Source organism: Entelurus aequoreus, linkage group LG28 (assembly GCF_033978785.1).
Source record: "Entelurus aequoreus isolate RoL-2023_Sb linkage group LG28, RoL_Eaeq_v1.1, whole genome shotgun sequence".
NCBI classification, from domain to species: Eukaryota; Metazoa; Chordata; class Actinopteri; order Syngnathiformes; family Syngnathidae; genus Entelurus; species Entelurus aequoreus.
The window spans coordinates 34,752,472-34,766,648 of record NC_084758.1 but is presented as its reverse complement, the minus strand read 5'-3'; the positions used below and the strand labels follow the sequence as shown (position 1 = coordinate 34,766,648).

The window sequence follows — 14,177 nt, the reverse complement described above, 5'->3', positions numbered from 1 at the left end:
TGCCAGCCTTTGTTGTTGAACCAGATCTGACCAATCAATCAATCAGCCGATCAGACATCATCACTAGATCCATAGGTGTGTCTTTTCTCACCTTCACGTTGTTTTTGGTGTCCAAACCATTGATGAAAGCTGACAAGTTGTCCAGAAATCGATCTGCAGCGCCTCCCTGTTTTTTTGTAAGATAATAATGATCAATATCAATAATATTGCATCATCACATACACAAATGATCAAAGATCAATAATATTGCATCATCACATACATAAATGATCAAAGATCAATAATATTACATCATCACATACACAAATGTTTCATAAGAGCAATAATATTGCATCATCACATACATAAATGATCAAAGATCAATAATATTGCATCATCACATACACAAATGATCAAAGATCAATAATATTACATCATCACATACACAAATGATCAAATATCAATAATATTACATCATCACATACACAAATGAGCAAAGATCAATAATATTGCATCATCACATACACAAATGATCAAAGATAATGATAAATAGATCAACAATATTGTATCATCACACACAAATGATGAAAGATCAATAATATTGTATCATCACATACACTAATGTTTCAAAAGATCAATAATATTGCATCATCACACACAAATTATGAAAGATCAATAATATTGTATCATCACATACACTAATGTTTCAAAAGATCAATAATATTGCATCATCACACACAAATGATGAAAGATCAATAATATTGCATCATCACACACACACAAATGATGAAAGATCAATAACATTGCATCAACACACACACAAATGATCAAATATCAATAATATTGCATCATCACACACACATGATGAAAGATCAATAATATTGCATCATCACACCCAAATGATGAAAGATCAATAATATTGCATCATCACACACACAAATTATGAAAGATCAATAACATTGCATCATCATATAGACAAATGATCAAAGATAAATAATATTGCATTATCACACACACACAGATGATGAAAGATCAATAATATTGCATCATCACACACACAAATTATCAAATATCAATGATATTGCATCATCACACACAAATGATCAAAGATCAATAATATTGCATCATCACACACACAAATTATCAAAGATCAATAATATTGCATCATCACACACAAATGATCAAAGATCAATAATTTTGCATCATCACACACAAATGATGAAAGATCAATAATACTGCATCATCACACACACAAATTATCAAAGATCAATAACATTGCATCATCATATACACAAATGATCAAAGATCAATAATATTGCATTATCACACACACACAGATGATGAAAGATCAATAATATTGCATTATCACACACACAAATGATGAAAGATCAATAATATTGCATCATCACACACACAAATTATCAAAGATCAATAACATTGCATCATCATATACACAAATGATCAAAGATCAATAATATTGCATTATCACACACACACACAGATGATCAAAGATCAATAATATTGCATCATCACACACAAATGATGAAAGATCAATAATATTGCATCATCACACACACAAATGACGAAAGATCAATAATATTGCATCATCACACACAAATGATCAAAGAGCAATATTATTGCATCATCATATACACAAATGATCAAAGATCAATAATATTGCATCATCACACACACGCACACACACACACACACACACAGATGATGAAAGATCAATAATATTGCATCATCACACACACACACACACACACACACACACACACACACACAGATGATGAAAGATCAATAATATTGCATCACACACACACACACACACACAGATGAAAGATCAATAATATTGCATCATCACACACACACACACACAGATGATGAAAGATCAATAATATTGCATCACACACACACACACACACAGATGATGAAAGATCAATAATATTGCATCATCACACACACACACACACACACACACAGATGATGAAAGATCAATAATATTGCATCACACACACACACACACACAGATGATGAAAGATCAATAATATTGCATCATGTATATAGAGAAGAGAAGAAAACACACCTTTGGTATTTCAAATATTTTGCGTATGCGTTGGATGGCGTCGTCTATGTCATCGGCAGGTGGGAGGACCTGAGTGCTCCTGGCGCCCAATGAGAAGCCTCCGTACCTGTCAATCATCCATCATGTGACCAATAACTCCTGACTCTTCCACAAGGTCATCAGGGACTACAACTCACCTGAACTCGTTGACCCACACTTTGTTCTTCAAACTGACAACACAAACACAACGTTTACATCTACTGTGTGTGTGCGTGTGTGTGTGTCTGTATGTGTGTGTGTGTTTGTACATATGCGTGTGTGTGTGTATGTGTGTGTGTGTGTGTGTGTGTGTGTGTGTTTGTACATATGCGTGTGTGTGTGTGTATGTGTGTGTTGTCACCTCTTCCCAATGATTTGTGCGTATGTTTTGACCAGGTAGTCTGAGATGTTTCTTCCTGTCAGGTTTTGAAGAGCATCTGTTGAACTCAACTTCATCTGAACAGAAGCAAATGTTAATTTCACACACACACACACACACACACACACACACACACACACACACACACACACACACACACACACACACACACACACACACACACACACACACACACACCTCAGGGGGGGGCAGCCCCCCAGCTCCAGGGGGGCACTCAGGCAGCATCTTCTTCTTGTCATCATTGCTGCAGGAGCAGGCAGGAGACGGGTCCTCCATGGTCCAGTTCCTGGAGTGGAACATCTCCTCCACACCTTCAGGGACTTCTGGAATGTTCCAGTCTTCATCACCCATGGTGCAGGGAGCCTCCCTGAGGACCAGAGCAGACCACCTAGTGAGAAGGTCCCCCCCAACACAAGTAGAGGTGTAGATGTCTCACGGGATGGGATGTCCCAGCATGCAGCGAGTCCCAAATCCTGGCGGATCCAAAAGTGCGTTGAGTAACTTCTGCATGTTGGCGTCTTGTGGGGCGTCATCACTGACACACAAACACACACACACACACACAAACACGTTATACACAACTTACACTGTGGACACTACGGTTGTCTTGTGGGGCGTCATCACTGACACACAAACACACACACACACACACAAACACGTTATACACAACTTACACTGTGGACACTACGGTTGTCTTCTGGGGCGTCATCACTGACACACAAACACACACACACACACACACACACACACATTCACAACTTACACCATGGACACTGCTACTACATGACATATATACTTACATTATGTATATATTACATGTTATTATGAATGTTACTACATGACATATATACTTACATCATGTATATATTACATGTTATTATGAATGTTACTACATGACATATATACTTACATCATGTATATATTACATGTTATTATGAATGTTACTACATGACATATATACTTACATCATGTATATATTACATGTTATTATGAATGTTACTACATGACATATATACTTACATCATGTATATATTACATGTTATTATGAATGTTACTACATGACATATATACTTACATCATGTATATATTACATGTTATTATGAATGTTACTACATGACATATATACTTACATCATGTATATATGACATGTTATTATGAATGTTACTACATGACATATATACTTACATCATGTATATATTACATGTTATTATGAATGTTACTACATGACATATATACTTACATCATGTATATATTACATGTTATTATGAATGTTACTACATGACATATATACTTACATCATGTATATATGACATGTTATTATGAATGTTACTACATGACATATATACTTACATCATGTATATATTACATGTTATTATGAATGTTACTAGATACTACATATATACTTACATCATGTATATATTACATGTTATTATGAATGTTACTACATGACATATATACTTACATCATGTATATATTACATGTTATTATGAATGTTACTACATGACATATATACTTACATCATGTATATATTACATGTTATTATGAATGTTACTACATGACATATATACTTACATCATGTATATATTACATGTTATTATGAATGTTACTACATGACATATATACTTACATCATGTATATATTACATGTTATTATGAATGTTACTACATGACATATATACTTACATCATGTATATATTACATGTTATTATGAATGTTACTACATGACATATATACTTACATCATGTATATATGACATGTTATTATGAATGTTACTACATGACATATATACTTACATCATGTATATATTACATGTTATTATGAATGTTACTACATGACATATATACTTACATCATGTATATATTACATGTTATTATGAATGTTACTACATGACATATATACTTACATCATGTATATTTTACATGTTATTATGAATGTTACTACATGACATATATACTTACATCATGTATATATGACATGTTATTATGAATGTTACTACATGACATATATACTTACATCATGTATATATTACATGTTATTATGAATGTTACTAGATACTACATATATACTTACATCATGTATATATTACATGTTATTATGAATGTTACTACATGACATATATACTTACATCATGTATATATTACATGTTATTATGAATGTTACTACATGACATATATACTTACATCATGTATATATTACATGTTATTATGAATGTTACTACATGACATATATACTTACATCATGTATATATTACATGTTATTATGAATGTTACTACATGACATATATACTTACATCATGTATATATTACATGTTATTATGAATGTTACTACATGACATATATACTTACATCATGTATATAAAGCCTTGATAGAGTGCTTTATAGGTGCATTGCCCTCAATTGTTAGCTGACATTTGCTAGGGTTTATTTACAATTTAGAATGCATGAAAAAATAAAAACGTGTGGTTTTGTCTTATATAAGGATGGTGAATGATGGGCAAAAAGTTTGTCTTTACCCCTTAAAATTGTTGTGAAATAACGGGCCGTAAAAGAGTTCTTATATGGAGACATGAGAAAGATGAAAAGCAGTACCTAAAGAAGGTGACTTGATCTTCATACATCCATGGCTGCAGCTCCAAACTTGGATACTTCCCAAAAGGAGGAACAATGAGACTGAAGACCAGGGCGATGCAGACGAAGACAGCAGGAAGGACGATCTGTGAGACGTGATGATGTCATCACCTTGCATGTCACCACAGTTACTACAATCTGTGAGACGTGATGATGTCATCACCTTGCATGTCACTACAGTTACTACAATGTGTGAGACGTGATGATGTCATCACCTTGCATGTCACCACAGTTACTACAATGTGTGAGACGTGATGATGTCATCACCTTGCATATTACTACAATCTGTGCGACGTGATGATGTCATCACCTTGCATGTCACCACAGTTACTACAATGTGTGAGACCTGATGATGTCATCACCTTGCATGTCACCCCAGTTACTACAATGTGTGAGACGTGATGATGTCATCACCTTGCATGTCACCACAGTTACTGCAATCTGTGAGACGTGATGATGTCATCACCTTGCATGTTACTACAATCTGTGCGACGTGATGATGTCATCACCTTGCATGTCACCACAGTTACTACAATGTGTGAGACGTGATGATGTCATCACCTTGCATGTCACCACAGTTACTACAATGTGTGAGACGTGATGATGTCATCACCTTGCATGTCACCACAGTTACTACAATGTGTGAGACGTGATGATGTCATCACCTTGCATGTTACTACAATCTGTGAGACGTGATGATGTCATCACCTTGCATGTCACTACAGTTACTACAATGTGTGAGACGTGATGATGTCATCACCTTGCATGTCACTACAGTGTGTGAGACGTGATGATGTCATCACCTTGCATGTCACTACAGTTACTACAATGTGTGAGACGTGATGATGTCATCACCTTGCATGTCACCACAGTTACTACAATGTGTGAGACGTGATGATGTCATCACCTTGCATGTCACCACAGTTACTACAATGTGTGAGACGTGATGATGTCATCACCTTGCATGTCACTACAGTTACTACAATCTGTGAGACGTGATGATGTCATCACCTTGCATGTCACCACAGTTACTACAATGTGTGAGACGTGATGATGTCATCACCTTGCATGTCACTACAGTTACTACAATCTGTGAGACGTGATGATGTCATCACCTTGCATGTCACCACAGTTACTACAATGTGTGAGACGTGATGATGTCATCACCTTGCATGTCACCACAGTTACTGCAATGTGTGAGACGTGATGATGTCATCACCTTGCATGTCACTACAGTTACTACAATGTGTGAGACGTGATGATGTCATCACCTTGCATGTCACCACAGCTACTACAAAATAAGAGCTGACCTGAGCAAAGAAACCTTTCCTGGAGCGCCGGGCGTAGAGGAATCTTTTCCACATGAGAGCCACAAATTGTTGTTTCTTCAGATTCCAGCTGTCTACTTTCTGTGATCCTTTGCCGTCAGAACACTTCAACCAGTCCGTGTCCCGACTCTCTGAAACACACACAGGTTATTCCCTGACATCATGGGGGACTTGTTAACACACTGGTGTACCAGGATCGCCCTCGGACTCCTCGTCGTGGTCCTCGTCTGTCAAAGGTCTCAGGCAGCTCTGAGGGTCACCTCCTCCGAAGGCGTGAGTCCGCCGTCGCCGCCGTACAGGAAGTGTGCCGTCTACACACACAACAGTCAGTTGAGGCACAATTGTACAGGTCCCACACTTTACAAGTTACCTGAAGGCACCTCAATGTCCACGCCGTTATCTTCTGCCACCTTCAGGAATATCTGTCACAATTCAAGGGACTCACATGACTCAACTGTCTTGATGCTAACGACTTATATTACACAACTCTTTTGACTTTAACAGTAACCTGTGTGGACAATGTTTGTGCTATCATAGTTTTTATGTATTACTAACTATCATAGTTTTTGTATTAATAATGTGTCATTATTAACTATCATAGTTTTTATGTTAATAACGTGTAATTATTAACTATAATAGTTTTTATGTTAATAACGTGTTATTATTAACTATCATAGTTATTATGTTAATAACGTGTTATTACTATCATAGTTTTTATGTTAAGAACCTGTTATTATTAAATATCATAGTTTTTATGCTATTTATGTGTTATCAACTATCATAGTTTTTATGTTAATAACCTGTTATTATTAACTATCATATTTTTTATGTTATTTATGTGTTTTTATTAACTATCATAGTTTTTATGTTAATAACGTGTTATTATTAAGTATCATAGTTCTTATGTTAGTAACGTGTTATTATTAAGTATCATAGTTTTTATGTTAATAACGTGTTATTATTAACTATCATAGTTCTTATGTTAGTAACGTGTTATTATTAAGTATCATAGTTTTTATGTTAATAACGTGTTATTAACTATCATAGTTTTTATGTTAAGAACCTATTATTAAATATCATAGTTTTTATGCTATTCATGTGTTATTATCAACTATCATAGTTTTTATGTTAATAACCTGTTATTAACTATCATATTTTTTATGTTAATAACGTGTTATTATTAACTATCATAGTTTTTATATGCATAACGTGTTACTATTAACTATCAGTTTTTGTATTAATAACATGTTATTATTAACTATCATAGTTTTTATAATAAAGTGTTATTATTAACTATCATTGTTTTTTTTTATTAATAACACATTATTATTAACTATCATAGTTTTTATGTTAACAACATGTTAGTAACTAATACAGTTTTAACATAATTAACATGTTTAACTATCATAGTTTTAATATTAATAACGTGTTATTAACATCATAGTTTTTATGTTATTAACGCGTTGTTAACTATCATAGTTTTTATGTTAACGTGTTATTAACTACTGTAGTTTTTATGTTATCAACATGTTTAACTATCATAGTTTTTATGTTAAGAACATATTAACTATCATAGTTTTTATGTTAAGAACATATTAACTATCATAGTTTTTATGTTAAGAACATATTAACTATCATAGTTTTTATGTTAAGAACATATTAACTATCATAGTTTTTATGTTAAGAACATATTAACTATCATAGTTTTTATGTTAAGAACATATTAACTATTTTATCTGTGATAAAATGGCAACCAAGGTAATCAAAAAGGTACCAACGAGCGAGATTTCTCTACAGAATTTCCTCTCTGGTCAACAAAAGCACCTTGAGGATTCTGGCGGGAACTCTCGTTCAACCCTTTTTCGATTACGCATGCACCTCCTGGTACCCTAGCACCTCCAAAACCCTCAAATCTAAACTCCAAACATCTCAGAACAAGCTAGTCAGGTTACTTCTAGACCTCCACCCCAGATCCCACCTCACTCCTACCCACTTCTCTAAAGTGGGCTGGCTCAAGGTGGAGGACAGAGTTAAACAACTTGCACTGAGCCTAGTCTATAAAATCCGCTACACCTCCCTGATACCGAAGTACATGTCAAACTACTTCCTTAACGTAAATGACCGCCATAACCACAACACCAGGGGGAGCTCCACTAACCACGTTAAACCCAGATTCCCAACTAACAAAGGTCTTAACTCATTCTCTTTCTATGCCACATCAATGTGGAATGCGCTCCCAACAGGTATAAAAGAAAGGGCATCTCTATCCTCCTTCAAAACCGCTATAAAAGTTCACCTCCAGGCAGCTACAACCCTAAACTAACACCCTCCCCGGATTGCTAATAATCAAATGTAAACAATCAAATGCAGATTCTTTTTCTTATGCCTTCTGATCTCTCTCTCTCTCTCTCTCTCTCTCTCTCTCTCTCTCTCTCTCTCTCTCTATGTCCACTACTTGATGTCCATATCCCCACCCCCCCACCCCACCCCCCCTCCACACTCCTGATTGTAAATAATGTAAATAATTCAATGTGATTATCTTGTGTGATGACTGTATTATGATGATAGTATATATGATAGTATATATCTGTATCATGAATCAATTTAAGTGGACCCCGACTTAAACAAGTTGAAAAACTTATTGGGGTGTTACCATTTAGTGGTCAATTGTACGGAATATGTACTTCACTGTGCAACCTACTAATAAAAGTCTCAATCAATCAATCAATCAAAAAATCATAGTTTTTATGTTAAGAACGTATTAACTATCATAGTTTTTATGTTAATAACACGTTATTATTAACTATCATAGTTTTTATGTTAATAAACTGTTATTTACTATCATAGTTTTTATGTTAATAATGTGTTATTAACTATCATAGTTCTTATGCTAATAACCTGTTATTAACTATCATAGTTTTTATGTTAATAACCTGTTTTTAACCATCATAGTTTTTATGATAATAACCTGTTACTGTTAACTATCATAGTTTTTATGTTAATAACCTGTTACTGTTAACTATCATAGTTTTTATGTTAATAACCTGTTATTAACTATTATAGTTGTTATGTTAATAACGTGTTATTATTAAAATTATTAACATATTAACAATCATAGTTTTTATTTTAATAACATTAACTATCATAGTTTTTATGTAATTAACACGTTATTATGAACTATCATAGTTTTTATGTTATTTGTGTTATTAACTATCATAGTTTATGTTATTAACGTGTCATTATTAACTATCATAGTTATGTTAATAACATATTAAATATCATAGTTTTTATGTAATTAACACATTATTATTAACTATCATAGTTTTTATGTTATTATTAACGGTCATAGTTATTATGTTAATATGTTATTATTAACTACTACAGTTTTTGTTATAAACATGTTTAACTACCATAGTTTTTAAGTGAACTACCATAGTTGTTTATGTTATTACTCATAACCAGCAACCCCACCACCACTTTGTCAAAATCTCCCCAAGCTTGTTTGTGCCCATAATAACTATCATAAATACACCAAAAAACACTTGCAACACAAGTTTGTTGAGATGTTGACAAGGTGGAGTTATGAGTAATAACACATTAATAACAGAACTATAATAGTTAATAACATAAAAACTATGAGAGTTAAACAAAAAACAAATGCAGCACAAACAATTGAGACAAGTTTTCAAGGTGGGGTTATGACATCATTATTAATGTGATATAATAACACATTAATAACTTTTGACCAGGTGGTGGTGCTGGATGATGTCACTCTAACTTCAAAAATGCAAACTTTTCCGGAGCAAAGAAATGTTACAAATATTAGCCGAGCAGCGAGGTTCGGGGGGGAGGCGGTCCTACCTCCTCCAGGGTGGTGTCGGACACGCCATAACTGGAGATGTTCAGCTCCTTCAGCCTGTGGTCCAGTTCTCGGAAAAGCTCCACAAAGGCTCCGTCCTTGGCGGCGGAGTACGGCAGGACGTAGGTCAGCTCGTGTCCCACGTGCTCCACCAGGCGGGCGGCGGGCACGTGGCTCAGGATCAGGCCGGACACCAGGGACGTGTTGACCACCTCGCAGACGGACGCCGCCGGCCCGGTTTCTGAGGATGGAGCGGTGAGAGCGAGATGAAGGTGGTCCAGAGGTAAGCCATGCAAGCGCTGAGGTGACGCTCACCGGCGGTGGTGGCCTCACTTTCATGTTCACTGCCCAGTCCTGCGTCGCTGCTGCTGACAGAACCGTTCTCCACCTGCGACACAAGCAGCCGGGGTTGGTTGGACGTGTTGGTGGAGCGACATTACTACTATGTGGACACCTTCTTTGTGAGAGACACGGTGCTGGACGAGTTTCTGCAGGAGCTCAATGACGGTTCGGGGTCCTTCTTGACCAGGGTCAGGTAGTATCCTGTCCCCAGCTGGTTTTTCAGGTAGAGCGACGATCCCACGCAACACAGCTTCCCGTGCGAGATGATGGCGATGCGGTCCCCCAGAATGTCCGCCTCATCCATGTGGTGAGTGGACAGGAGGATGGTGCGTCCTAGGAGAACTCGCAGGTTCAAGAAATGACAAGTCAAAGCGAGTCCTGGATCGATCAGCTCACCCGCTCTGTACTTCAACAGCAGATCCCAGATTCCTCTCCGAGCATAGGGATCAACTCCGGCAGTCGGCTCGTCCAAAATCACCACTTTGGACCCACCGACAAAGGCCAGCGCCACAGACAACTTCCTCTGCATGCCGCCAGACAGTGTGCTGGTCTTGGACTTGCGTTTGTGTGGTAGACCGGTGTCCTGTAGGATCTGCTCGATCTCGCCTTTGACCTGGTCCTCCGACAGGCCTTTGAGTCGCGCGTAGAACCAGATGTGCTCCTCCACCGTCAGCCTGCAGAGGGAGGCCCAGAACCCTTTGAACAAAAAGCAGCCTAAGCACAAAAGGACTGGAATGCGACTGACATGCTGAAGAGGACGTTGTGCTGAGGACAGACGCCCAGACTCTGACGGATGGCGCTTAGATCTGTGCGAATGTCTCGACCAAGGATGTAGGCGGTCCCGGAGGTGGGAGGGAACAGACCGGTGAGGACGGACCTGCAGGGAGGTTGACCAGGTTTCAGTTATTGAACGAGTCCCAGCAGATAGTCTGGATTCTGGACTTACATAGTGGTGGTCTTCCCCGCGCCATTGTGCCCCAAGAAGGAGGTGATCTGTCCCTCGTAGAAGCCGAGCGTCAGTCCGTCCACTGCCAGCTTCTTCCCGTGGCGATAAACTTTCACCAGATTGTCGATGTAGACACCCAGGTTCAGATGAGCCGGCTCCTCCTCCATGCACACCACTGGATGGTGGCAACACACACCTTTGAAATCAAACCACATGATTTGCTTTGCGGCGCCTCACCCTTGGCGTTTCCTTTGTGGTTCAGAGGGACTTTATTGGATTTCCCATCCTTGTCGCCAAACCAGTAGGACTTGATGAAGGGGAAATACCAGGGCCGAGGAATCCCGTATTGACCTGCGACAAACATGCACCAGAAAGTTCAGCGTTATTCATAACGATCCCGACCACCCAACACAGAAACTTCATGGACCACTGCCAGGTTGAGGTTACTTAAACCCTCCTACCTGGAAAGACGGCCTCGATGTACCAGGTGAGGACTCCGTACAGGAAAGAGTCAAAGTACATCATGATGATGGCAGTACGGAGGCTGAAGTCGTCTTCCTCCAGGGGACTGGACACCAAGTTCTTCCACTGGATGCCCACACCCTGTTCTTCAAACAGGGCAAAGTACTCGCAGCCGAAGCCGAAAGCCACCGGGGACAGGAGGCTCTGTGGGGCACATCTGTGACTTGCTTGGTCCAACTCAGCACTTGTTGCTCTTGTGCCATCTTACCGCAAAGACTTTGGCGCCAAAGCCGATGTGGTCCTGCCAGGCTACGCAAAGTACGTAGGGCAGGTAGAGCGTGAAGTAGATGATTCCCCCACAGGCGGCAGCCAGATTTGCTCGAGCAAACGCGGTGCTGATGAGGAAGCACTGCATGATGGTCACCACGCCGAAGGACGCCAGGAAGAGAAAGACCACGCCGGCGTCACTGTACGGCAGTAAGTCTCCTTTCTGAGATCAAGAACAACCATTAGTCCCAGCAACAATTGACGCAGCACATGGAAGCCAGCAACCACCAACCCACCTTGAGCAGCAGCACCAAGAGTCCGGCGCTGATAAGCAGAGGAATCAGGCTGCTGATGAACCAGCTGAACCACAGGATGCCGTTGTCCAATCCCATGATCCTCATGGTCTCCTTTAGACGCGCCTCCTTTTCATACACCACGCTCTTCAGGATGATGGAGACGGAAAACATCCAAGCCAGGGTCATGAAGAGCGGCATGGAGCGGCTCATCACTCGCAGGAAGCTGAAATTGCCAGAAGAAGTGAGCGGACTCTCTACGAATGGAAGGGCGTAGGTGCGGCCTACATGTCGTCCACGTAGCACGGGTAGGGCATCTGCTGGATGTAGACGCCCGTCCTCTCCTTGGTGCCGGTCATGGCTCGGATGATGGCCTGCTCGATGACGTCCTGCAGGTAGGAGAATCCGCCCCATAAGTAGCGCATGTCCTCAAAGGGGTCTGCGCGAGGACCCGGGTCCCAGTACCTGAAGAGGGGGTAGAAAAGAAAAACCACAGTCTCTCAACAGTACAGGTGCAGCGTGAGTAACAAGTTGACAAGCGCAAGGCTTTAGGCCACAGCCAGCGTAAGTTGATCAGAAGCAGGAGGAATAATGGAGTCAACTGGACCCCACTGTGGACACACTCACACTTTAGCATGCTAACATTAACTGTTACGATAATTGTTGCTAAATGATCACAAAAAGCTTTGTATTACATTAGAGTTCCTGGCAGGGAGACGGGAGCTGTCTTCGGGGCCTACCAGGAGGAAGGCTCGTAAAACTCCACTGTGACTTCAAAGCGGACAGATGGCAGGATCTGCCCAATTTCCACACAAACTCTTTTTGAAGTATTTTACGAACTATTTTATGGAACCCTTTTTGAACTATTCTATGACCTCTTCTTTTGAACTGTTCGGTAACCAAAGGCAACGCTGTTTACGACCCACTTCCCTCTGGAAGCAGCTGTGGTCAGGTGGGGGGAGAAAGTCAAATAAAGAAGGAGGAGTGCAATCTTTGGGCGGAGCGTGGGTGACACTGTAAGAGGTTACAGGTCGACACGTTTTCTCCTCAAAATTGAGTCCAAATTTAATTCTGTCTCTGTTTGATTCTTTGCTTCTTGTCTTGTTTAATAGATTTCATCAGTGTTTGAACATGCTAACTTTTTTAGTTCATTTTCTAGCTGTTCACTTTATGGTCATATAACTTGGTATTTGACACATGCTAACAGTTAGCATGCTAGCTTTTACCAATGATCCCACAGGTAGCATATCCAAACGCTCCAAACACACCAAAAAGAAAGGAGAAAAGAAGAAGAGGTAAATACTGCCAATGTCATTTTAACAACAGAAATAATATACAAAGTGCTTATGTATCGTAGTAAGATATAAAAATGTTTGTCCATTGTTCATGTTGTCATTTTACATCTGGGCTGCTACTTGACATCACCGTGAGAGCTGGATGTACACAACATGGCAAAGACACAGACCGCAATGGAAGCTAAACCAACAAAATCCCAAGAGGAGTTGGGTGCAAAAGGAGGAAAGTATTTGGATGAAAAAGCAAAAACAGGCTGCCAACAAGTCCTTGCT

General features: G+C 38.9%; 1 protein-coding gene across 1 annotated transcript in view; it reads right to left on the bottom strand.

Annotated features, from left to right (window-relative positions):
* The window catches only part of LOC133645046 (phospholipid-transporting ATPase ABCA1-like), a 116,919-nt gene that overhangs the window by 46,192 nt on the left and 56,550 nt on the right, over window positions 1-14,177 (bottom strand). The window contains exons 14-35 of the mRNA XM_062039836.1: window positions 12,898-13,074; window positions 12,613-12,835; window positions 12,318-12,539; window positions 12,049-12,253; window positions 11,825-11,938; window positions 11,588-11,762; window positions 11,387-11,518; window positions 11,038-11,315; window positions 10,754-10,974; window positions 10,615-10,687; window positions 10,302-10,540; window positions 6,811-6,862; window positions 6,632-6,751; window positions 6,423-6,571; window positions 5,074-5,198; window positions 2,923-3,021; window positions 2,664-2,853; window positions 2,448-2,542; window positions 2,245-2,277; window positions 2,069-2,174; window positions 92-166; window positions 1-26 (exon numbers count right to left, since the gene is read on the bottom strand). The exon at window positions 1-26 is cut by the window's left edge and continues 144 nt beyond it. Coding sequence (XP_061895820.1) covers window positions 1-26; window positions 92-166; window positions 2,069-2,174; window positions 2,245-2,277; window positions 2,448-2,542; window positions 2,664-2,853; window positions 2,923-3,021; window positions 5,074-5,198; window positions 6,423-6,571; window positions 6,632-6,751; window positions 6,811-6,862; window positions 10,302-10,540; window positions 10,615-10,687; window positions 10,754-10,974; window positions 11,038-11,315; window positions 11,387-11,518; window positions 11,588-11,762; window positions 11,825-11,938; window positions 12,049-12,253; window positions 12,318-12,539; window positions 12,613-12,835; window positions 12,898-13,074 — 3,129 coding nt within the window. The remainder of the gene's footprint in view (window positions 27-91; window positions 167-2,068; window positions 2,175-2,244; window positions 2,278-2,447; window positions 2,543-2,663; window positions 2,854-2,922; window positions 3,022-5,073; window positions 5,199-6,422; window positions 6,572-6,631; window positions 6,752-6,810; window positions 6,863-10,301; window positions 10,541-10,614; window positions 10,688-10,753; window positions 10,975-11,037; window positions 11,316-11,386; window positions 11,519-11,587; window positions 11,763-11,824; window positions 11,939-12,048; window positions 12,254-12,317; window positions 12,540-12,612; window positions 12,836-12,897; window positions 13,075-14,177) is intronic.